Source organism: Bufo gargarizans, chromosome 10 (genome assembly GCF_014858855.1).
Source record: "Bufo gargarizans isolate SCDJY-AF-19 chromosome 10, ASM1485885v1, whole genome shotgun sequence".
Classification (NCBI taxonomy): Eukaryota; Metazoa; Chordata; class Amphibia; order Anura; family Bufonidae; genus Bufo; species Bufo gargarizans.
The window spans coordinates 74,099,129-74,123,154 of record NC_058089.1 but is presented as its reverse complement, the minus strand read 5'-3'; the positions used below and the strand labels follow the sequence as shown (position 1 = coordinate 74,123,154).

General features: G+C 43.1%; 1 protein-coding gene across 1 annotated transcript; it reads right to left on the bottom strand.

Annotated features, from left to right (window-relative positions):
* Positions 1 to 11,553: 11,553 nt before the first annotated feature.
* On the bottom strand, positions 11,554 to 16,131 carry LOC122920940 (chymotrypsinogen A-like). Its single transcript, XM_044270778.1, has 7 exons — positions 16,080 to 16,131; positions 15,889 to 15,992; positions 14,736 to 14,815; positions 14,146 to 14,224; positions 13,878 to 14,045; positions 13,556 to 13,702; positions 11,554 to 11,715 (listed from the first exon to the last, which is right to left on the bottom strand). Exons 1-7 carry the CDS (start codon positions 16,129 to 16,131, stop codon positions 11,554 to 11,556), a joined length of 792 nt encoding a protein of 263 aa, XP_044126713.1.
* Positions 16,132 to 24,026: the final 7,895 nt, after the last annotated feature.

The following is a 24,026-nucleotide window of genomic DNA, read 5'->3' as shown; positions in this document are numbered from 1 at the left end:
AACTGGCTTAGTTGCCCAGAGCAACCAATCAGATTCCACCTTTCATTTTCCAAAGAAGCTGTCAAAAATTAAAGGTGTAATCTGATTGGTTGCTATGGGCTACTTAACCTATGGGCTATGGCGGCGGCCCTGTTATTCTGGGTGGACGCGCCGGTGCGTCATCTTGCGAGACGCGAGATTTCGGGCAAAGCCGGTCCGCGCATGCGCATCACGGGCCGGCAAAAGTTAGAGTTGTATTTCGTCACCAGCCTTCCAGCCAATGATCGTGGCTGGCAGGCTGGCGATTTTCAAAAAATCTAATCGGAAGCCAGTTAACACTTTATATTTATAAATATGAGGTGTTAAATGGCTTCTCTGCTGGTCCTTTTGGTCGGTTGGTCTCAGCAGAGGAGCAGGCATCACAGTGAGTAGCCACCAAACACTACACTTAGCCCCAGATCACCCCCCAGCACCCCAATTAACCTCTTGATCGCCCCTGTCAATAACCTAGTGAAAGGGAAAAAAGTGATCAGTGTAAACTGTCACTTTTTTTTCCCACTGGTATTGACTGATAGTTTTAGGATAGTTTAGGCCCCTTGGTTAGGTAGTTTAGCGATCGTTTAGCGCCCAGCCCACCGCACCGCAGTCACTGATTCGCTGATTAGCGTATCGCTAATCAGCATTTGTACTTTTATAGTATCTGGAAGTGATCAGAACTGATCACAGTCAGATCTATAATAGTATTGGAGTCACCTTAGCTCAACCTCCACCCAAAACGCAGTGTTTGCCCGATCAGGCCTGATCGGTCGCCCACACGTGCGTTCACCCACGCCCGCCCCACCGCAGTGACAAAAAATATTTTTTTTTTTGATCACTGCACAATCACTTTACAAGTGCTGCGGCGATAAAAAAATCAGTTTTGATATTTTTTATCAATCGCAGCGGCCTCCGGTACTTCGCTAGCCTCCCATTTGTAAGACAGGCTTGCTCTTTTTCTTGGGTAGTCTCAGGGAATACCCCCTAAATTTATTAGTCCAAATGTCAAATAAGGTATATTCTTCTGAAGAAGCCTACAGGCTTCTGACCCAGTCGGATGAGGAATGGGAACCCTCATCTGACGAATCCAGCGGGTCAGAATATGAACCTGTAGAAAGCAGTGGCAGTCTGACCCAAAGTTCGACGAGGAGGTTGAGGTCCCTGATAGCACCAGGCGTACCCGGCCCCGTGTTGCTAGACCACAGGTTGCGCAAGATCCGCTTCAAGGGCAGCAGAGTGGGGCTGGCGCTGGCGGATTACGTGGTGAGGCATACACCAGCAGCGCAGCCCACCCTGGACCTAGTACCAGCACTGCCGTACAACATGGTGAAGTGCCGAGCACCAGAAGGGCAGTTGAAGCTGGTACAGTGGCACGTGCAATAGTTACCCCGTTGCAGCCACCGCACAGACAGGCCCGTAGACCCCTAGAGTCCCTGAGGTGCTGGCAAACCCTGATTGGCAGTCCCCAACTTCAGCCGCACCATTAGTTCCCCCTTTCACCGCCCAGTCTGGAGTTCGGGTTGAGACAGCTCAGATCGGTTCGGCCCTGGGATTTTTTTAGCTGTTCTTGACTGCGGAGCTCTTGGACTTAAATGTGGCAGAAACAAACCGGTATGCCACTGAATTTATAGCCGCCAACCCGGGAAGCTATTATGCCCAGTCTTTCCGGTGGAAACCCGTCCAAGTTTCCGAATTTAAAATTTTTCTGGGCCTTCTCCTCAACATGGGTCTAACCAAAAAGCATGAATTACGGTCATATTGGTCCACGAACCCAATTCATCACATGCCCATGTTCTCTCCTGCACGATTTGAGACCATTCTGCGTTTCCTGCACTTTAGTGATAACAGCACCTCCCGTCCCAGAGGCCACCCAGCTTTTGACCGGCTCCACAAAATTCGACCCCTCATAGACCACTTCAACCAGAAATTTGCAGATTTGTATACCCCTGAGCAAAACATCTGCGTAGACGAGTCCCTTATACATTTTACCGGGCGTCTTGGCTTCAAACAATACATCCCAAGCAAGCGAGCCCGGTATGGGGTCAAATTGTATAAGCTCTGTGAAAGGGCCACAGGCTATACCCACAAATTTCAGATGTGAGGGTAAAGATCAGACCCTGGAGCCGGTCGGTTGCCCTGACTACCTGGAGAGCAGTGGGAAGATAGTCTGGGACTTGGTGTCACCCTTATTTGGCAAGGGGTACCATCTTCATTCGTTCCTAAAACATGGCACCGTGCGACCTAGTCGCAGGGGCTTCCCCCAAAGGCTCGTTACCACCCGTCTTGCAAGGGGGGAGAGGGCTGCCTTGTGTAATGAAGAACTGCTCGCGGTGAAATGGAGAGACAAGCGTGACGTTTACATGCTCTCCTCCATTCACGCAGACACGACAATCCAAATTGAACGAGCAACCAGTGTCATTGAAAAGCCCCTCTGTGTCCACGACTATAATTCGCTCATGGGAGGGGTGTACTTCAATGACCAGATGTTGGCTCCTTATCTCCTTTCCCGCAGGACCAGATGCTGGTATAAGAAGGTGTCTGTATATTTAATTCAATTGTCTGTATATAATAGTTTTGTTCTCTACAGTAAGGCTGGGAGAACAGGATCCTTCCTCAAATTTCAGGAAGAGATCATCGAGGACCTCCTGTATCCAGGAGGTTCCGTGGCCCCATCCACCAGTGTAGTGAGCTGTCTACATGAGCGACATTTCCCCAGTGTCGTTGCTGGTACCTCAAACCGACCGCCACCCCGAAAAAAATGTGTCTGTAGCAGGAGTGGAATAAGGCGTGACACCCGCTATTTCTGTCCTGACTGCCCTGACCACCCTGCCCTATGCTTAGTGGAGTGTTTCCGGAAGTACCACACACAGGTACACTTAGCATAGGGATTGCATCTCACAGGACAGGCACACGGGGCCATTCACACACAGCTGCTGCAAACCTCTCCTTTCACCTGGGACAAAGTGCATAATGTACTTCGCCACATCTTTGGGCGATTTGCGCTTTGACATTGTCCCATGGGGAAGGAGAGGTTTGTCCTATAATGGTAAAAAAATAAAATAAAAATCACCAGTAAGCAAAAAAAAAGTTAACGTTCAGTTCAAAAAGTTAAATAAAGTTTATATGTCTTGTTCAAATGTTATTATAAAGTTAATAAAACTTATTGCGTTGCGGCCTGGTTTTTTCTTTTTCTTTTTTTATATATATATATATATATATATATATATTTTTTTTTTAACCTTCCAGATGGACCAACCGATCGACTAGCTGCAGCACTGATGTGCATTCTGACAGAAGCATTGCGCTGCTGTCAGATTACACATAAGTCGGTGTATGCGGCGCTGCAAGACGAGATTTTTCCTCTGCAGTAAAAGATACGTTTGCCGAGGCATATGAGCGGAGGAGGCGGCGGTGTTCATATGCTTTGGCAAACACTTTGTATATATAAAAAAAAATAAAGATCCCGGCAATGATTTATTCATCCACATCGATTGATGTGAATGGAGAAATCTGGTTTGCCAGGGCATACGAGCTAAGTGGGTATGGATGTTGGGCGGAGCTCCTATGTCCTGGCAGACGCCTCTCCCCTCCTTTTTTTTTTTTTTTTTTGGCAGAGATTTTTTCATCCAAATTGATCGATGTGAATGAAGAAATCTGTGCCGTTCATTTTTTCTTTCAGCCCAAAAAAAATAATCATTACCTGTATGCTCAATATAAGGAGAATAGCAGAAACTCCTAATGCTGGCCATACATGTAATGATTGCGGAGACCCTCAAATGCCAGGGCAGTACAAACACCCCACAAATGACCCCATTTTGGAAAGAAGACACCCCAAGGTATTCGCTAAGGGGCATATTGAGTCCATGAAAGATTTAAATTTTTGCCCCAAGTTAGCGGAAAGTGAGACTTTGTGAGAAAAATAAAAAAATAAAAAAAATTCCGCTAACTTGTGCCCAAAAAATAAAATTTCTATGAACTCGCCATGCCCCTCATTGAATACCTTGGGGTGTCTTCTTTCCAAAATGGGGTCACATGTGGGGTATTTACACTGCCCTGGCTATTTAGGGGCCCTAAAGCGTGAGAAGAAGTCTGGGATCCAAATGTCTAAAAATGCCCTCCTAAAAGGAATTTGGGCACCTTTGCGCATCTAGGCTGCAAAAAAGTGTCACACATGTGGTATTGCCGTACTCAGGAGAATTTGGGGAATGTGTTTTCGGGTGTCATTTTACATATACCCATGCTGGGTGAGATAAATATCTTGGTCAAATGCCAACTTTGTATAAAAACATGTGAAAAGTTGTCTTTTGCCGAGATATTTCTCTCACCCAGCATGAGAGAATGACACCCCAAAATACATTCCCCAACTTCTCCTGAGTAAGGCGATACCACATGTGTGACACTTTTTCGCAGCCTAGGTGGGCAAATGGGCCCACATTTGAAAGAGCACCTTTTGGATTTCACAGGGCATTTTTTACAGATTTTGATTTCAAACTACTTTTCACGCATCTGGGCCCCTAAAATGCCAGGGCAGTATAACTACCCCACAAGTGACCCCATTTTGGAAAGAAGACACCCCAAGGTATTCCGTGAGGGGCATGGCGAGTTTCTAGAATTTTTTTTTTTTTTGTCACAAGTTAGTGGAATATGAGACTTTGTAAGGAAAAAAATAAATAAAAAAAATTCATAATTTTCCACTAACTTGTGACAAAAAATAAAAAGTTCTATGAACTCGCTATGCCCATCAGCGAATACCTTAGGGTGTCTACTTTCCGAAATGGTGTCATTTGTGGTGGTTTTCTACTGTCTGGGCATTATAGAACCTCAGGAAACATGGCAGGTGCTCAGAAAGTCAGAGCTGCTTCAAAAAGCAGAAATTCACATTTTTCTACCATAGTTTGAAAAACACTAACTTTTACCCAAACCATTTTTTTTTTTTTCACCCAAACATTTTTTTTTTATCAAAGACATTTAGAACAATAATTTTAGCGAAAAATTTATATATGGATGTCTTTTTTTGAAAAATTTTACAACTGAAAGTGAAAAATTATCTTTTTCTTGCAAAAATTTTGTTAAATTTCGATTAATAACAAAAAAGTAAAAATGTCAGCAGCAATGAAATACCACCAAATGAAAGCTCTATTAGTGAGAAGAAAAGGAGGTAAAATTCATTTGGGTGGTAAGTTGCATGACCGAGCATTAAACGGTGAAAGTAGTGTAGTGCAGAATTGTAAAAAGTGGTCTGGTCATTAAGGGTGTTTAAGCTAGGGGGGCTGAGGTGGTTAACCAGTTCTACTTTACACCTGTTTGATAAATTATCCCAAAGGTCCCTGTCTACAGCAGTTATAATGTCCCCTAGACTGCCCCCAGTAATTACACCCTGTATTGTGCTCCAGGTAATAATGCCTGTATAGTGTCCCAAAAATTAGTGTCCCCTAATAGTGATTTTTTTTTCCACACAGCCCCCATATAGTAATTTCCCCCACATTGCCCCATATAATAATTTCCCCCACACTGCACCATACAATAATTTCCCCCCACTGCCTCATATAATAATTTTCCCCCACACTGCCCCATATAATATTTTCCCCCACACTGCCCCATATAATATTTTCCCCCACACTGCCCCATATAATATTTTCCCCCACACTGCCTCATATAATATTTTCCCCCACACTGCCTCATATAGTAATTCCCCCCACACTGCCCCATATAGTAATTTCCCCCACACTACCCATATAGTAATTTCCCCCATTTTGCCCCCATGAAATTATTTGCCCGCACACTGCACCCCCATTAAGTAATTTGCCGCCACACTGCTTACCCTGAAGTAATTTGCCCCCACACTGCCCTCATGAAGTAATTTGGCCCCACACTGCCCACAATGAAGAATTTGCCACCACCCTGCACCCCTTGAAGTAATTTGCCCCCACACTGCCCCCATGAAGTAATTTGGCCCCACACTGCCCACCATTAAGAATTTGCCACCACCCTGCACCCCCTGAAGTGATTTGCCCCCACACTGCCTCCTATGAAGTAATAATCTGCACCCACACTGCCCTACATGAATTTATTTCCCCCATTTAATAATCTGCCCCCCCAAACTGATCTGCTACCACACTGCCCCATGTCCTCCTCCCCCCCCCCCCCCCAAAGTTGGCACACACAGCCCCTCGCAACACCACTGAGTACAGCTGGATAGCTAGTCAAAACATGACCGCTAGATGGCAGCTGGATGACACTGTTGCTGCAGCTGCTACCACCACCCCTCCTTCTGCTGCTACCACCACCCCTCCTTCTGCTGCTACTTGTAGCGGCTAAAGCAACATTTTTGCCACTGCCATTCCTATAGAGGGCCTAGCCTACTGTTTGTTGACCATAGTGTATGGTAACTGTATCATTATCGTAATGGATTAAGGGCTCATTCCCATGACCATATCTGTTTTTTGCGGTCCGCAAATTGCGATCCACAAAACACGGATACTGGCCATGTGCAAATCTGCATTTTCAGATTGAATCCTCTTTCTCTTGTGTAGAAATGCCTATTCTTGTCGGAAATTACGGACAAGAATAGGACATGTTCTATTTTTTTTTTGTGGGGCCATGGACCGGAAGTTCAGATGCGGACAGCAAACTGTGTGCCATCTGCTTCTTTTGTGGCCCCACGAAAGTGAATGGGTCCGTATCTGTTCCTCAAAATTGCAGAACAGATGCGGACAGAAATATACGGTTGTGTGAATGCACCCTAAATATGAATGTTGTAACAGTTGAATAAGATGCACACGGCAATATATTAGACTACCCTTTAATACTGAGTCTGACGCACAGTAAGTCTACGTATAAAATAACAGATTAAGGATCTATTCACATGTCCGCAAGTGTTTTGTGGCCCACGAATTGTGGATCCACAAAACACGGACACCGGCCATGTGCGTTCCGCATTTTGCGGACCGCACATGGCCGGCACTATATGGGAAATGCCTTTTCTTGTTCGTGTCTGCGGACAAGAATAGGTGTCATGCCCTGCTCAGGTTATGCGCGGAGGTCTGCCAGGTTAGCAACACGTGTGTAGCCTTTTGTTTTTGTTTTAGTGCACTGGGTGGGGTCGTTGGTATGAGTTTAAATTACGCCCACTTCCAGTGTCCTGTGCGGGTTATAGCTTTTTTTTTCTGCTGAGAGGAAGGAAGGAAGAATGGATTTGCTGTTCCTGCTCACTAACAAGATAAGTTGGTTGGTTTTTGTTGTGATTGTCTGTTTAGGCTGTTAGAGAGACGCCTGTCCCCTCCAGGTCCTGAGGGAGCAGGCTGCCTCTTTCCCCCTTTCACAGTCTTAGGGATTTTAGGGTATCTTCAGCCTAGGCATGGGGACACGTTCATTCCCACCTTCAGGGTCTGAACGTGGGCATAGAAGTCTAGGGAGAGCTGGTAGGGATTTGTCAGGAGGTGACCTTTATCCCCAGGTTCTTGCCTAGACACTTGTTTGGTTGTATTCTGTGCATCTTGTATCCTGTCCAGTATGACATTATAACCTGCCAATACTTTGACTGCATTTTCTCAACTGTTTTGAGATGGAGTGAATTGATGCGCTAGTTGATCGCATGCAGGGATTATCCCTAGAGGTTGCTGATCTGCATAATTCGGTCACATGGTGTCAGAATGCTCTGGCATCAGGTGCAATAGGAGGAAGTTAAATTTATGGGGAACCTAAAGTCGCTCTCCCTGATAGATTTGCAGGGGGTGTGGATGACTTTATCTGCTTTAAAGAGTCATGCAAGCTGTTTTTTCGGCTGCGTCCATCTTCGTCTGGTGATGAGAGTCAGATGGTAGGGATAATCATATCCCTGCTTAAAGGGGACTCGCAATCCTGGGCCTTTTCTCTGCCGTGCGGTTCTCTGGCCCTCCGGTCAGTGGAAGAATTTTTTAAAGCTTTGGGATTAATTTATGATGATCCAGATCGGGTCTCGATGGCGGAATCTAAATTGCGTAATTTATTACAAGGTGAACATACTGCAGAGGCTTACTGCGTTGAGTTTAGGAGATGGGCTACTGAGTCATAGTGGAATGACCCCGTGTTACGTAGTCAGTTTTGTCAGGGGTTATCTGAGAGATTGAAAGATGCCTTTGCTTTTCATGAGTACCCGGATACATTGGAGAATGCTATGTCTTTGGCAGTACGGTTAGATGGACGTATTGGAGAGAGGTGTAAGGTTCCCTCCGCGCAAGGGATCCCTTCTGTGAGTGGTTTCGTCTCACCTGCTCCCCAGGGTGATATGACATGTAACTCTGGGGTAGGGGAGGAAACCATGCAGCTGGGCCAGGTATTTATCCGTTCTGGTAGTAGGAACTTTAGGAGATTGCATAAACTATGGTATTACTGTGGGAAAAGTGGTCATTTTATTTTTGCTTGTCCTTTTGGTAAACCGCATGTTGATGAGAAATAATCACAAAGAGGTTTACTTAAAGAAAAAAAAAAAGAAACATCCCTGACTGGGGAAAGGGGTGGTGGAGCAAGCAGGTATGCAAGCTCCCTGTAAAACTGGTTTTCTCCTTCCAGCTATGGTGGCGCTAGACTCAAGAATTTTTGTTGTTGAAGTATTCATTGACTGTGGTGCTGGGGTAAACCTTATTGATTTTCTTTTTCTTCAAAATCTGGGTCTAAGTACTTGCACTTTAGAAAGAGAGATCCCGGTTTTTGCAATTGATTCTTCCCCTCTTTCTCAAAGGAGTCTCACTCACTCTGATTCACATGTTGAGAGCATGTCTTGTTTTGTCATGAAGGACTTGCCCGCTCATATAGTCTTGGGTTTGACAAAATATAACCCAATTGTAGATTGGCAAGCAAGACAGATCATTGTGTGGAGTGAATTTTGTTCAGACAATTGTCTTGGCACATCTATCTCTGGTGTGTCTACGACGGCTTTACCTCAGTATCTCTCAGATTTTGCGGATGTCTTTTCGGAGGGTGGGGATCAGGAATTGCCCCCTCATCGTTACTATGATTGTCCAGTTAATCTCATCCCAGGGGCTAAGTTGCCAAAGTCTCGGCTTTACAATCTTTCTCAACCTGAAAGAGAGGTCATGCGGAAGTATATTGCTGAGAGTTTGGCAAAAGGTCATATTAGGCCATCTAAGTCTCCGGTTGCAGTTGGTTTATTATTTGTAAAGAAAAAGGATGGATCACTGAGACCTTCCTTGGATTTCCGGGAATTGAACCGTATTACGGTCCGTGATCCATATCCCCTTCCTTTGATCTCCGATCTTTTTGATCAAATTGTTGGAGCCAAGGTGTTCTCTAAGTTGGATTTAAGAGGGGCCTACAATCTGATCAGAATCAAGAAAGGGGATGAGTGTAAAACGGCCTTCAACACGCACGAGGGTCATTTTGAGAATCTGGTTATGCCTTTTGGGTTAACAGGAGATGCCCTCGCAATCTGACAGATTCGGAGTGTTTTTGCAAAGAAGAGTGGGCAAATCTTGCCAAGTCAAAATGTGCCATGCTGATGGACTCATACCCAAAAAGACTGAGTGCTGTAATAAAATCAAAAGGTACTTCAACAAAGTATTAGTTTAAGGGTGTGCACATGTAAGATGGAGAAACAGCCACTGATTCTTGAATACTGTTTCTGAGACTGTCATTCTGTTTTCTGCCACAAGAGGCTACTGTTTTCCCACACAGCAAAGTTACTGCCGGATCTAGATATGCAAAACAGATGATGACTCATGCTGTGTGCCACATAGAGCTGGAAATGGTGACATGAGGTGACATGCTTGTGCTGAGTCTGAATACAGGATCCAGGGCCATCCTCAGCTCTGTGGGACTTGGAGTGGTCAAAGTGACTGTCAGAAGTGACTGATGCCTGTCAGCAATGCAGATGTTGCCAAGGGAGAAAGGATCGGTTCCAGGAAGTTCAGTTGGACCGTGGAATGTGGTTACAGACCCTGTGAGGCCTCATGGTGGATGGAAGGACCTGCAAGTTGGTGTAAGTCCCCATCGGATAAGGACCAGGTCAGGGTCAGTGATCCAGAAGGCTTCCCAGAGAGAGAGAGGACTGGGTCCCGGAAGAGCCGTAGAACGGTTGGAGTTACCAGGAGAGGTGGAGTTGCTCCGCTTGGAGAAGAAGTCCGCCATTTTGTTAGCTGCATGAGAGAACAGTGTGGATCCGGATTCTGTTCGCAGGAATGAGTATCTGCGTCAGGAAGTTGATTGGAACAGAGGGTCAGAGTACAGGTTCTGCAGGGTCACATGTTGTGGCAGGGACTTGCTGTCAGTCTGGAGCAACCAGTAAACACAGGACATGCCCAGGTCAGTGACTTAGCGGCACGGTTATTGACTTGCAGGCTCTGCCGTGTCCGCCAGCGGTTAGGTCCGTTACCCTGCGGCACAGTATCAACTTGGGGGCTCTGCTGTGTATGCCGCTTTGGGTACGGTTTTTCATTTGGGCTGGTACCGTGACTCTGAGCCTGGGGTATAGGGTATTCTGGACACTCCACTGTTGCTACACTACAAGGCCACTCCAGCGTCCAGGATGGGAGTACTCAGGGCACATGAACAGTGTAATTTGGGGGCAAGAGAAAAGAATGTGAGGTGTTTATTGTATTTGATATATATGTGATATATACTCTCTGTAACCACGGTTGTCATTACTGTTAATACTACTGTTTATCCCCCTGTTCAGTAAAGTTACTGTTTTTTGCATCAGGAGCTGGTTTCACTTTCCAAATTCCATGACTTATCTGTATCCTGGGGGTCCCTCCCCAGTTCACGGTCTTACACACACTTATGCAACCATATTATTTTATTTTTATATTTTTACTTCCCTCTGCCTAAAAGATTTCAGTTTATTTTTCAATTGAGTGGTACAGTTTAGAGGTCACATTAAAGATGAAAAAAGTTCTGAAATTATTTATCTTTGTCTCATTTTATTTTTTAGATCACAGAAACCTGACATTTTAACAGGGGTGTGTAGACTTTTTATATCCACTGTATATAATATAAATTTACATTTATCTAACAAAGCACTGAATTAGGCTACATTCACACGAACGTATTTTGTTTCCGTGTCCGTTTCATTTTATTATTTTTTTGCGGCTAGGATGCAGACCCATTCATTTCAATGGGTCCACAAAAAAATGCGGTCAGCACACTGTTTGCTATCCGCATCTGTATGTCTGTTCCATAGCCCCGCAAAAGAAATAGAACATGTCCTATTCTTGTCCATTTTGTGGACAAGGATAGGTATTGTTACAATGGATCCACAAAAAAAAACGGATGCCATACGGAAGTCATCAGTTTATTTTGCGGACCCGCATGTGGCGGACCGCAAAACACATATGATCGTGTGAATGTAGCCTTATACTTTTGCATGGTACTGGTCAGACATGGCAATGCCTAAGGAGTCTTAAGCTAGCTAATTGGTTTTGATAGCTAAATAAAATAAGGTGTCTGGAGGTAAAACATGATAGTTTCAATTTAAAAAAGTAACCAACTGTTATTTGATATTAAATATATTTTATTAACAGGACATATGTAATATTTAAGTATTTAGTTAGCTGCAACAGTCTGGTCCAACCAGGATCTGAGAGCTGTAACTCTAGCATAAACTCCAGGACTTGAGGTAGAGCAGGTAGAGCTTCCCCAGGACACAATGCCAGCCAAGGTCCAAGCCCCATTTCTCTGGCATACAAGAGGTCCACCAGAGTCACCCTGAAAATCAAAAGAAAAGAAATGTGTATGTATATGTTACAGGTAATGCATGAAACCAAGCATTGCATAAAATGATACAAGTATTCATGCATTGTATAAAATATTCCCTTCCGGAGGTTGTGGCACAGCAACAGCGCCATAAAATCAGCCCCTACAGTGACAATGCCATAACACAAGGGTGGTCTGTTTCTCTCGTTTTTCAGGAAGAAAGTTCTGTTCTGCTATTTTCTAAGAACCAGTGTAGTTTATTGACGACATTTGCATTTCTTAACCCCTAAGTGACTAGCCTATTTTGGGCCTTGCTGACCAAGCATGTTTCTTCTTTTTTTGATTGTCACCTTCCAAGAGCTATAACTTTTTTTATTTTTCTGTCTATGTAGCTGTATGAGGGCTTGTTTTTGCAGGACAAGTTTTCGTTTTTATGGTGCTATTTTGGGGTACACATAACTTTCTGATTAACTTTTACTAACCTATTTTGCATTTCGTTTCATTTCTAGACTTTCTTGTTGCAACAATTGAAGACAATAATAGTCTATTTCTCTTGTTTTATTAGTAACAAAAGGGGTCATTTATTATATATTTATTATCTCATTCATCATTTTCAACGCCTGTTTCAGGCGTAGAAAAAAGGTCTACATGTAAGACAGCTTAGAACTGGTCGAGGATCTGCGAAACTTATGAAGAGGCGCCTCTTCATAACTTTGGTGGAGCCACCGCCAGCTTAGGGCTTTATTAAGACAGGCGTCTAAAATTCTGGTCTTATTAAATGTGCCCCAAAGTTCTATTCTTCCACTTTTTTATGAGAAGTGAAGTTTATTAGTATTTTGCATTGCTTTTGTTCATATTCACATCAATATACTGTAGGCAAATAGTTAATACTTGTTTACATTTCATTTAATACTTTGCCTAAAAGATGGCTTGTCATTCTATATATTGCCTAGGCAAAGTATATAAAAGACTGAAATAACACAGTCATTTCATAGTTTCCCTTAATACTTTAGGCATTCTATAGAATGCCTAGGAATTTTATACAATACCTGCATTTCATTGTCATATACTGCAGGAGATAACGTGTGTGTGAATATATATATATATATATATATATATACACACACAAGCAAGATGGCTTATGTTAATGCAGTATGTTTAGAGATTTATCAAACACAGGTAGTCATATTCAATAGCTATATTTGTTTCCTGAATTCATACAGTATATCCATGACCCAAACACCACAATCAGCCATAACATTAACTTCACTGACTGCTTAAGTGAATTGTCAAAGAGTGGGATATACAGTATAAGGAGCAATTCTAGGCTCCTTGATGTTCAAAGGGAATAAATGCTAACCCATCTGGTCTGATCCCACAAAAGTGCAACAAAAGTACTGTAGCACAAATTACTGAAAACCGTTCATGCTAGCTACTATATGATAGCAAGGTGTCACAGTACCTCCCAAATGCTATATCCAGAAACTAGAGTATCCATTCTGACCCCTTTATACCACCAAAAGTGCTTACAATAGCCATGTGAGCATCAGAATTGGATCGTGGAGCAATGGAAGAAGATGGCCTGGTCTAATGAATCTCATTTTCTTTCACATAATGTGAATGGTCAGAGCATTTATGTATGGCTCAATGTAAATGAAGTGTTCGTTAGAGTTGAACTGATGTTAGCAGTTTAATAATTACTAAGAAACTGAAAATACTTGAGGCATGTCATCAGTTACCGTGTCTGGGAATGCACAGAAAGGTGTCGGCAATACAGTTGGTTTAAATGTTATTGATGTCCCTTACATGTAAATACTTTCCATTAAGACAATAGAATTATGTCATGTCATACCATGCAGGAGGAGGCCCCAGATGCTCCAGCGCAGACCATGGTGCTAAGGATTTTGGATCCCCAGTGTCTCTGACAGTCTGTGTTGGTCAGAAGAGGCAGAGCGACCTGCTGCAGTTTGCTTGGAGTAGTTTGTGCTAAAAGACAAAGCTTAAATTAGTGTCTTTTATATAGACAATAATTTATCTAGAATTCTGGAGAACAAAGCGAGGTCATGTTCTACTGCACTCTGCTTGGTATGAAAAGGTTGCACATTATGCAATATGTGAACCTACATACTCCTACAGAATAACATATATTAAATTGTCTTACTTGCAGCATTTACATAGCCCCATCCAGTAGTAACACATCTCTCTCCTCCATTGAATACATCAACGCTAGCAGCAACGCACACAGGGGAGACCCGGCTGTTGAATGTAGCAGCACTGGTGAGCTTCAGGAGAGTGATATCATTTGCAATGGTAAAGGAGTTGTAGCTGGGGTGTCTGAAGACCTGTTAAATAACATATGCCATAAAAATACTATTTATAAAATGTCATTTATAGGAAAAAGTCGACAAACTTGAAGAACATGCTTCCCATGTTTCTGCTTACCCTGGAAATGGTCTTGGTTTGAATAGCCTCAGCAGAGGAGGAACGGTCAAATTCACCCAGAATTACACGGTGGGAGGTTCTGTGTATCAAACAGGTACAACTATTTTAGCTGCTTCAATAAGATTTATTGTAAACATTAATGAAATCTACAAAGATGTCCATGGACACCAATTCATACTATGCATAGAATAGTCATAATACCCATGTAAGAATTCACCCAACAATCGACATTTACACAGGGCAATTACTGTAGAATGAAAATTCTTTCTGACATCGAAACAGTAACGGTTCCTGTAATTTGCTGACTGTGGAAATGCTGCTGCTACTGCACTTTTTGAATGTATGGATATTTTTGATTCACATCAATTGTTTCCATTATGTGAGAATCTATTTTTTAAATATACCATACACATAGATGCTAAAAGATAGCATGCTGACTGGCATAATACCTCGCTAGGGTACTATTGGCATCAATTCTGACAACTTGTGGGGGTTACAGCTCATATATATCCATCAATTCTGTCTTCTCCATGGATTAATTTCAAAAGAGCTACACTAAACAATCATTTATAGTTTTAGGAATTGCTTACGTGACACCGCAGTGGGCAGCAGTGACCACCCAGAGACTGTTGATCAGAGAACCACCACAGAAGTGGAATCCAGTGTAGTCCTGTAGATATATCAAACCATCAAATCAATGTAAAGCTTTACCACCAAGCTAAATATACTATTTACTCTCATTCCCCAAATGTCTAAAATACTAGTATATATAGAGTATAGTAAAAAGAAAAAAGTACACTCCAAGTGATCTTCAGGGAGAAAACATCCAATAGTCCTAAAAGGAGGTGAAGTTTGCTAGTTTGGGACTATTGCACATCTGATGTTACTGTACATACAATGCATTCAGGAAGTCTTAAAGGGTTTCTGTCACCAGAATTAACCCTATTAAACTGGCTGACATTAGCGATGTGCTAATGTCAGCTAAACCTAACTCTCCTAATCCCATGCTTATTGGTGCCCCCGTGATAGCTACATCAGTATACTCTGGGGCACATTTATTAATACTGGCGTTTTAAAACGCCGGTCTTAATAAAGGTCTAAACTGGCAGTGGATCCACCAAAGTTATAAAGAGGCGCAGGGCTCTCCATAACTTTAGCGCATCCATTCTAAATGTAAGACCGCAAGGAAGCTGTCTTACATTTAGGCCTTTTCTATGCCCGCCTGCGCATCTCCTTCCCACGCCACACCCACAATTTTAGACTTAGCGTGAGTGGGGCGAAGTCGCAGATAATGGCTCAACTAACCGCTGTGCCGCTATCGGCGTCTGAAAAACACCTAATATAGGAGTATTTCAGCATGATAAATGACCCCCTATGTTTTTAAACCCCTTTTCAATTAACCAATAACCAATTATGTAATATTTGCACATTAATATGTTATTGCACTGAAGGCATTTAAAGGTCATGATAAAATTGGTGTAAAGTAGAACTGTAAAAGTAGATTCCACCTTTCATTTTTGACAGCGCCTTTGGAAAATGAAGGGTGGAATCTGATTGGTTGCTATGGGCAACTTGCCAGTTCTACTTTACACCAGTTTGATAAATGACCCCCTTAGTCTATACTGCTTTACAGCATATGCAAAACTTATAATCTAAGCTCAAGTTATGGGCATATTGAAGGTCTTTTCAGTGAGAAGATTACAATTAGTAAGCATTATAGGTAATATAATCATAGTCCTGTACCTGCAGAGACACCTGCCATGGCCATGAACCAGAAACTGCATTTTCACCATTCACAACCCTGGCATAACCAGAAATGATGGGCTTAATGCTTGGCACACCACAACCTGAGGAATAAGCGCATAATAATATGTATAATGTAAGGAAATAGTGATCTCCATTAAATACTATAATACTGACGTGACTCTACCTACCGTAGGTACCCCCTAGCAGGGCAAGGCAGGACAAAATCCACAAAAATGCCATAGTGATTAAGTGAGCATGAACAGGTTTTGTGCAGTTTATATCCCCTCAAGCAGCCAATTGAAACAGCAGTCAACATGCGATAAGAGTAGCAATAGTGTTATCAGTGTTACCTTGAAGTGCCGTAATATTGAAAATGTGAACACATGACATAGAGGAAAATTTGTGTGGGAAAAACAGATCATAGAAGAAACGCACAGCTGGTTTTCTTCCTGCCTACAACTTAGCCATTAAAGGTAATCTGTACCCAGGTTCATGAATCCCAATATGAGGCAGGCTTGGACTGGCCATTAGAGGCACCAGTAGATACCTGTGAATACCACGGTGGTCCCCAAAACAAGAAGCGCGTTTCATTTTTTGACAAAAGCACCTGCCGATTCAGCCACTATTCATCCCATACAACATCCCACAAATGTCGGTCATGTCATGCTGGGTCTTAGGCGGCGTGATGATGTCATCATGTCCGCCTGCATCTTGATGCAGACAGATATGACAACGCCACTGCACCGCTGAGACCTGGCATAGAAATTTGTGAAGACCTCCTTCACCGTGCACCAGGAAACACAGGTTTCAGGCCTGTATTGTAGATGGTGGCATGGAGCGGGACTGAGGTACTTATTTTTTTTTTTTCTAATGTTACTACTGGGGACAGTGCAGAGGATGGGGGACATTGTAAACGCTGGGGACACTATAGTGGGCATTATAACACAGGGGACACTACTGGTGGACATTAAATATACTGGGGCCATTATATGTACTGATGGAACAACAAGGGGGCAATTATAAATACTGGGGGCATTATAAATATTGGGGCACTAAACACTGAGAGCGCTATTGGGTGACATTAACTATACTATTATAAATACTGGGGGCACTACTGGGGGACATAAAACATACTAGGGGCACTACTGGGGCCATTATACAGACTGGGGACATTAAGTACTGAGGGTCATCAAACATACTAGGGACACTATTGGGGTATTATAAATACTAGGGAACCAATGGGGGGGCATTAACCCTTTCTAACCCAGAGGTTTTTTTGACTTTGTGTTTTCATTTTTTGCTCCCCGCCTTTCTCTGTTCTCAGTCGTATGAGGGCTTATCTGTTGTGGGACAAGTTGTACTATGTACTATGGTGGCCATAGAATGTAGTGGGAAATGGGAAAAATATCTCCAAAGGTGGTGGCTTTAATTTTTTTTTAATGGCATTCATTATTCGGTATAACTGACTTGTGATCTTCATTCTCCAGGTCAGTATGAATCCGGTGCTACCACATATATCTAATTTTCCTGGCGTTTTGATGCCTGAAAAAAATAATAATTATGCGGGGCGATGTGCACTATTTATACCATTCTGGAACGTGTACAGCTTTTTAATCACTTTTAAATTTTTTGTGGGGGGAAAAGCTACCAAAAATGGAAAATCGCCCATTTTGACCCCCTTTTTTTTTTCATTTCGCCTCTCGGAATAATACTTTTATATTCTGATAGTATGGGCATTAACCCATGTAGCAACATCTATGATGTGTATCTTTTTATTTTTTTACATTTTTGAAAAGGGGATGATTTGAACTTTTATATATTTTTTTTTACACTTTTTTTATTTTTCCCATAGGGAATTGTTATTATTAATGTACTTGCATCGTAGTCTATGATGATTTTGCTACTTTCCTATGGAGCCCTATTACAGGCAAGGGCTCCATAGGAAATACTATGCAGCAGCCTCACAAAGACAGAGGCTGCTGAACACAAACTCCGGCTCCTCTGATCGCCACAAGGGGGAGCTGGAGCATAACTGCTCAGATGGCTGAGCATAACAGCTCAGTTTTTCAGCTTGCTCACATGCCGTGGTCAGGTTTGACCACAGCATCTGAGGGGTTAAATGTCCACTATCAGCATTACCGGCTGCCAAGGACATGGGCCGCCAGTGTCTGCTGTAGGAAACAGCAAGCACCGGGTTGGTATGGCACCCACTCCACTCGGGAGTGGGCACCATCTTTAAAAACACGGCATGTGACGTAATAGTATGTCACATGTCGGGAAGGGGTTAAATATACGGGGGACCATTATAAATACTGGAGCATTATTATTATTGGAAACAATAGGTGAGGGCATTACTACTAATAGCGGCACTCTCGAGGAACATGATCACTGTAGAGTGCAGTATTACTAATGAGGACACTCTGGGAGAGACATTACTATTGATGGGACTTTTGGGAACACTTTGGGGACTATCTGTATGGCATTATTTCATAAGTAGAGTATTTGGGGAGCACAGTGGACACATTGTAGGAGTAGCAGCAGTACAGTATGTAGTACATTTGGGGCACCAAGAGGGGGAGGATTATGAAAAAGTGAGTGGCAAACTGTGCAAAGACAATCTTTCATTAAACCACTTCATTAAACCACAAGGGAAGGTTTAATTCGTAAAAAAAAAAAAAAAAAATCTATTTTTCTGCTATGTAAACCTGCGTCTTATAGTCAGGTACATCCTATAGTCAAGAAAATCCAATAGAAAGGGACTTGACACCTATTTATACTGTAAAATTACACTGTGGCTGTCACTCACCAACTGGAAAAATGATACTCCACCATCCACTCACCAGTGTAGCAGAGAGTGGCTCCTGCTGCACTCAGTCAGTACTCATATCGAAGAGTTATACAGTCCAAAATTATTCTTACCCTTCTCAATAATCAATAGAAAAGCCTTTTTTGGCTATTACAGCAATCAAATGCTTCCTATAATTGCAGACCAGCTTTTTGCATGTCTCCACAAGTATTTTTGCCCATTCATCTTTAGCAATGAGCTCCAAATCTTTCAGGTTGGAGGTCTTCTTGCCATCACCTTGATATTTAGCTCCCTCCACAGATTATCAATTGGATTCAAGTCTGGACTCTGGCTGGGCCACTCCAAAACATTAATATTGTTGTCTGCTAACCATTTCTTCACCACTTTTGCTGTGTGTTTTGGGTCATTGTCATGCTGAAATGTCCACTGGTGCCCAAGGCCAAGTTTCTCTGCAGACTGCCTGATGTTGTCGTTGAGAATCCTCATGTATTGCTCTTTTTTCATGGTGCCGCTTACTGTGATTAGGTTCCCTGGTCCATTGGCTGAAAAACACCCCCAAAGCATTAGGTTTTCACCACCATGTTTGACAGTGGGGATGGTGCTCTTTGGGCTTCTCCTTTTTTACACCAAATGAAGGAAACATCATTGTGACCAAACAATAAAATTTTTGTTTCATCTGACCATAACACAGAAGACCAGAAGTCTTCTTCTTTGTCCAGATGAGCTTTTGCAAAGGCCAAGCGAGCTTTCGTGTGCCTTATCTGGAGAAGTGGCGTCATCCTTGGTCTGCATCCGTGGAACCCAGCAGTGTGCAGTGTCCGTTGGATTGTCTGCCTTGAGACATTGCCACCAGCAGAGCCCAGATTCACCAGGATGGCCTTGGTGGTGATCCTTGGATTTTTTTTTTTTACCTCTGAGATTTTCCACAGTGCGGACCATCTTTTATTTTTTTAATAATACCTTGTATTGTAGCCACTGGAAATTGAAAACATTTAGAAATGGCCTTGTAGCCCTTTCCTGACTTGTGAGCAGCCACAATGCGCAGCCGCAGGTCCTCACTGAGCTCCTTTGTATTAGCCATGACTGTCCACAAACCAACTGCAGAGAGCTGCTATTTTTCACCTGTTGAGTTGATTAAAACAGCTGTTCCCAATTAATCAGGGTAATTAGGATGCTTTAGAACAGCTTGGACTATTTGGAATGGTATAAAACCTTTGATTTTCCCACAGACTGTGACAGTTTGTGAAGGGTATGAATAATTTAGGACTGGACAGTTTTTGCTCAAATGTAAATAAAAGCTGAGAAATGTTTTGTTTTTGTTTTTTCATAATAATGCCTCTTGTACATCGTCTTATCTTTTGGGAGACACCTATGTCATTTCCCATCAAAAAATTACTTGCTGGTTGAGTAAAAGTAAGTCAAAATTTGCCTGGAGTATAAATGATTATGGGCAGCACTGTATATAGGTAGGCAGTGTACAGCACCTCAACCAGCCTAAAATCACATAAAAAACTGTGCAGAATATTTAAGAAACTATCCAGTTTATTATTGTTGACACATTCACGTGGCTGAGATGACTTATAGGTACAGAGGCAGGACAGCCAGTATCTTCCTTTCCCAGAGACCTGCCTTCTCAGAGTTGCTGCAGGGACCCCGTAATCAATCATCTGGTAGTGTCTTGCTGCTGTGCGAGCAGGCAATATTTGGATGTATCCATACGGTGGGCCCTCAAAACACATTTTATTGGTGGGCCCAGTTCGACACTGCTTAAAGGGTTTCTGTCATCTAAAAAATGGGTATTAAGCTGGCTAACATTAGCGATGTGCTAATGTCAGCTGAACATAACTATATTAGTGCCATCTCACTGCCTAAAACCTTTATTGAGAAAAACAAATTGTATAATATGCTAATTAGCCTCTAGGAGCAGGGGGGGCGTTGCACCTGCTCCTAGAGGCTCCGTTTGCCCACCTCTTTTCATGGCCTTCTTCTCTTGATTGACAGGGCCGGGGCAGCGCTGCTCTCCTTCCGCCGGCCGTGTCTGCAGTGTAAATCTTTCGCCGTTCGCGCAGGCTTCCTCTAGTGGCATCATTAGTGCCGATTAACGCAGTCGTTAACTACATATAAAGCCATTTTAATGTTCTGCCGTGCCAACCATTTTCTCCAGTCTCAGAAAACTTCTTGCGGCCTGACTGGCAAAAACCTAAATGCTAATTTATTGTCCGCCTTTGCCAATAAAGCCCCTTGGTTTTTCTTTGCAGTTTGTACTGGCGGTGTGGCTGCCTCCTCAGTCATGCTCTCCTGACCACCCTGTCTGCCCTCTAGGCTGATTTTAATTAGTGTTAGTACATAGTCGGGCCTGCTCCCCCTCTCTTGATAGGAGTGGGCTGCTCCTGCTTCCTGTCAGAATGGAGAGTTATTTTGGCTAGTGAGTAATATGTAGCAATCACCTCCACTGTATGGAGGCAAGCGATGGCTACTGCTATGACTCATCCTCATACAAATTCATTGTTTCTGGACAGCAGAGTGCCTGCACCAGAGTTGTCTGCATCAAAGGTAATTTCATCCGATGAATGGGCACTTTGGTAAACTACCGATGGGCAGATTATCAGGAACGAGATTTCATAGGAACATTCATCCCAATAATCTGCCCCACAACTGCGCAGTATATTTGTGCCTTAAAGGGTTTCTACCACCAGAAATACTGTTATGTAGCTGACTGACATTAGCGATGCGCCCATGTCAGCACTACATAACAGTATGTATTTTACCTTTCTCCCTGCCGCCGTTTTGGTTAAAAAAAAAACTTTGATATTATGTTAATGAGCCTCTAGGTGCTATGTGGGTGTAAAATCAGCATCTAGGCTCCGTCTACTCGTCCTTTATCCCGCCCAGGTCCTCTTGATTGATGTGACGGTCCGCCGCATCGCTGCCGAAATCCCGTGCCAGCGCCGTTCACTTCTGTATTCGGCGCAGGCGCAGTAAGTGAAGGCCGCTCTCCTGATGCCGACTTCCTCACTGTGATGTAGTCGGCGCAGGCACAGTGAGGAATCGGCACCAGGAGCGCATCATTCACTCACTGGGCTTGCGCCGAATACAGAAGTGAACGCGCAGGCGCGGGATTTCGGCAGCGATGCGGCGGACCGTGCCATCAATCAAGAGGAGCGGGGCGGGCAGAACAGAGGACCTGGGCGGGATAAAGGGTGAGTAGACAGAGCCTCTAGAGCAGTGATGGCTAACCTTGGCACTCCAGCTGTGGTAAAACTATGACTCCCAGCATGCTCCATTTATTTCTATAGAGTTCTGGGAGCAGCCAAGCAAGGGGGGCATCTTGGGAGTTGTAGTTTTACCACAGCTGGAGTGCCAAGGTTAGCCATCACTGCTCTAGGTGCTTATTTTACGCCCACATAGCACCTAGAGGCTCATTAGCATATTATAAAAGTTTTTTTTTTTTTTTAACCAAAACAGCTGCAGGGAGAAAGGTAAAAAAACATACTGTTATGTAGTGTTGACATTAGCGTATCACTAATGTCAGTCAGCTGCATGACAGTATTTCTGGTGGTAGAAACCCTTTGGCCCCTTTCACACGGGCGAGTATTCCGCGTGGATGCGATGCGTGAGTTGAACGCATTGCACCCGCACTGAATACCGACCCATTAATTTCTATGGGGCTGTTCACATGAGCAGTGATTTTCACGCATCACTTATGCTTGCGTGAAAATCGCAGCATGCTCCTCTTTGTGCGTTGCGGTGCGATAATCCACGCAATGCAGGCCACATAGAAGTGAATGGGGTTGCGTGAAAATTGCAAGCATCCGCAAGCAAGTGCGGATGCAGTGCGATTTTCACGCACGGTTGCTAGGAGACGATCGGGATGGAGACCCGATCTTTATTATTTTCCCTTATAACATGGTTATAAGGGAAAATAATAGCATTCTGAATACAGAATGCATAGTAAAACAGCGCTGGAGGGGTTAAAAAAAATAACAAATTATTTAACTCACCATAGTCCACTTGATCGCGTAGCCCGGCATCTCCTTCTGTCTCCTTTGCTGAACAGGACCTGGGGTGAGCATTAATTACATGAACAGGACCTGTGATGACGTCACTCCAGTCATCACATGATCCATCACATGATCTTTTACCATGGTGATGGATCATGTGATCACTGTGACATCACCAAAGGTCCTTGTTGCTACAAAAAGCTAAGAATCGCGGGTGTTCCCGCAACGCACCCGCACATTTTTCCGCAACGCCCGTGTGAAAGGGGCCTTTAAGTTAATGGCTCAGTCATAGGAAACGGATGGTTATTAGTGGCACATTCTCAGATTGGGTCATAGTTACTAGTGGGGAAGTTTTGGACCCTATTCTCCGAAATATATTTATTAATGATTTTGTAGAAGGCTTGCACAGTAAAATAAATTTTTGCAGTCGCAGTCATGTATGGATGCCACATCTGAGTGGTACAATGACAGTGAGCGGCACAATCGCAGCTTCCTGTCATTGCACCCACTACTTACAAAGAAATGTGCTTCATGATGAAGTAATTCATCACAAAGTGAGTATTTTTTTTTTTTTATTGGGCAAAGCAGCCGAATCGTTTGCTAATAATTTGTTAATCACTATAAACCCGCCTAGATATTTCATGCAACATTATGGGTATATTCTCTGACATTTATTATTGAATGTCATGTTTCATTGCATTATTAATACACACATGTATATCTCAAAGGGTTTTACATTGTGTACAATATTTGAACTTTTCTTGTGGCTTTAATAAAGATTATATTTTTGGATATTGTATGTGCGATCTTATCTATATATAGGTGTGAGCCTCTTGTGCAAATTTGATACCTAATTTATTAAGCAGTCTGTCTCTTAAAAAATTTGGTGCATCTCACTCTGGCAACTCCAGTCTTGATAAATCTCCCCCATAATACCTCCAATTTTTTAATGAGTAACCTGTTAGCTGCATTAGGACAAAGAACTTCTTGACCCTTGGCAGCTGCATTACTTCTCATCATCACAGATCAAGGCTTCTGCTCCATGCCTCTGGTCTGTGATGCTAATATTAAACACACAGCCTTCGGTTCGCCAGCTCTGCTGATAATATATTAGGGCAGTCGAGGCACTGACCTCTTCACACATGCTCTTTTTCCCTACATCAGCTTACAGAGACACATGCCTTCTTCCCTACCAGAGATGAGTGAATTGATTCTAATTTTAAATAAATGTGATTCACAAAAATTCTACTTCCAGATGAGTCTGAAATTTTGTTGATCTTGATTTGGATCAATCATGCAAAACGGCACCCAACATTCTACAATTCAAA

Excerpts from the sequence above, each read along its gene's own strand:
- LOC122920940 (XM_044270778.1), bottom strand. The coding sequence starts at position 16,131 with ATGGCATTTTTGTGGATTTTGTCCTGCCTTGCCCTGCTAGGGGGTACC. Across the intron at positions 13,703-13,877 it reads TTACTACTGGATGGGGCTAT|CTTTGTCTTTTAGCACAAAC; the intron begins GTAAATGCTGCA and ends CACTAATTTAAG. Across the intron at positions 11,716-13,555 it reads CTGGGGCCTCCTCCTGCATG|GGTGACTCTGGTGGACCTCT; the intron begins GTATGACATGAC and ends TTTGATTTTCAG.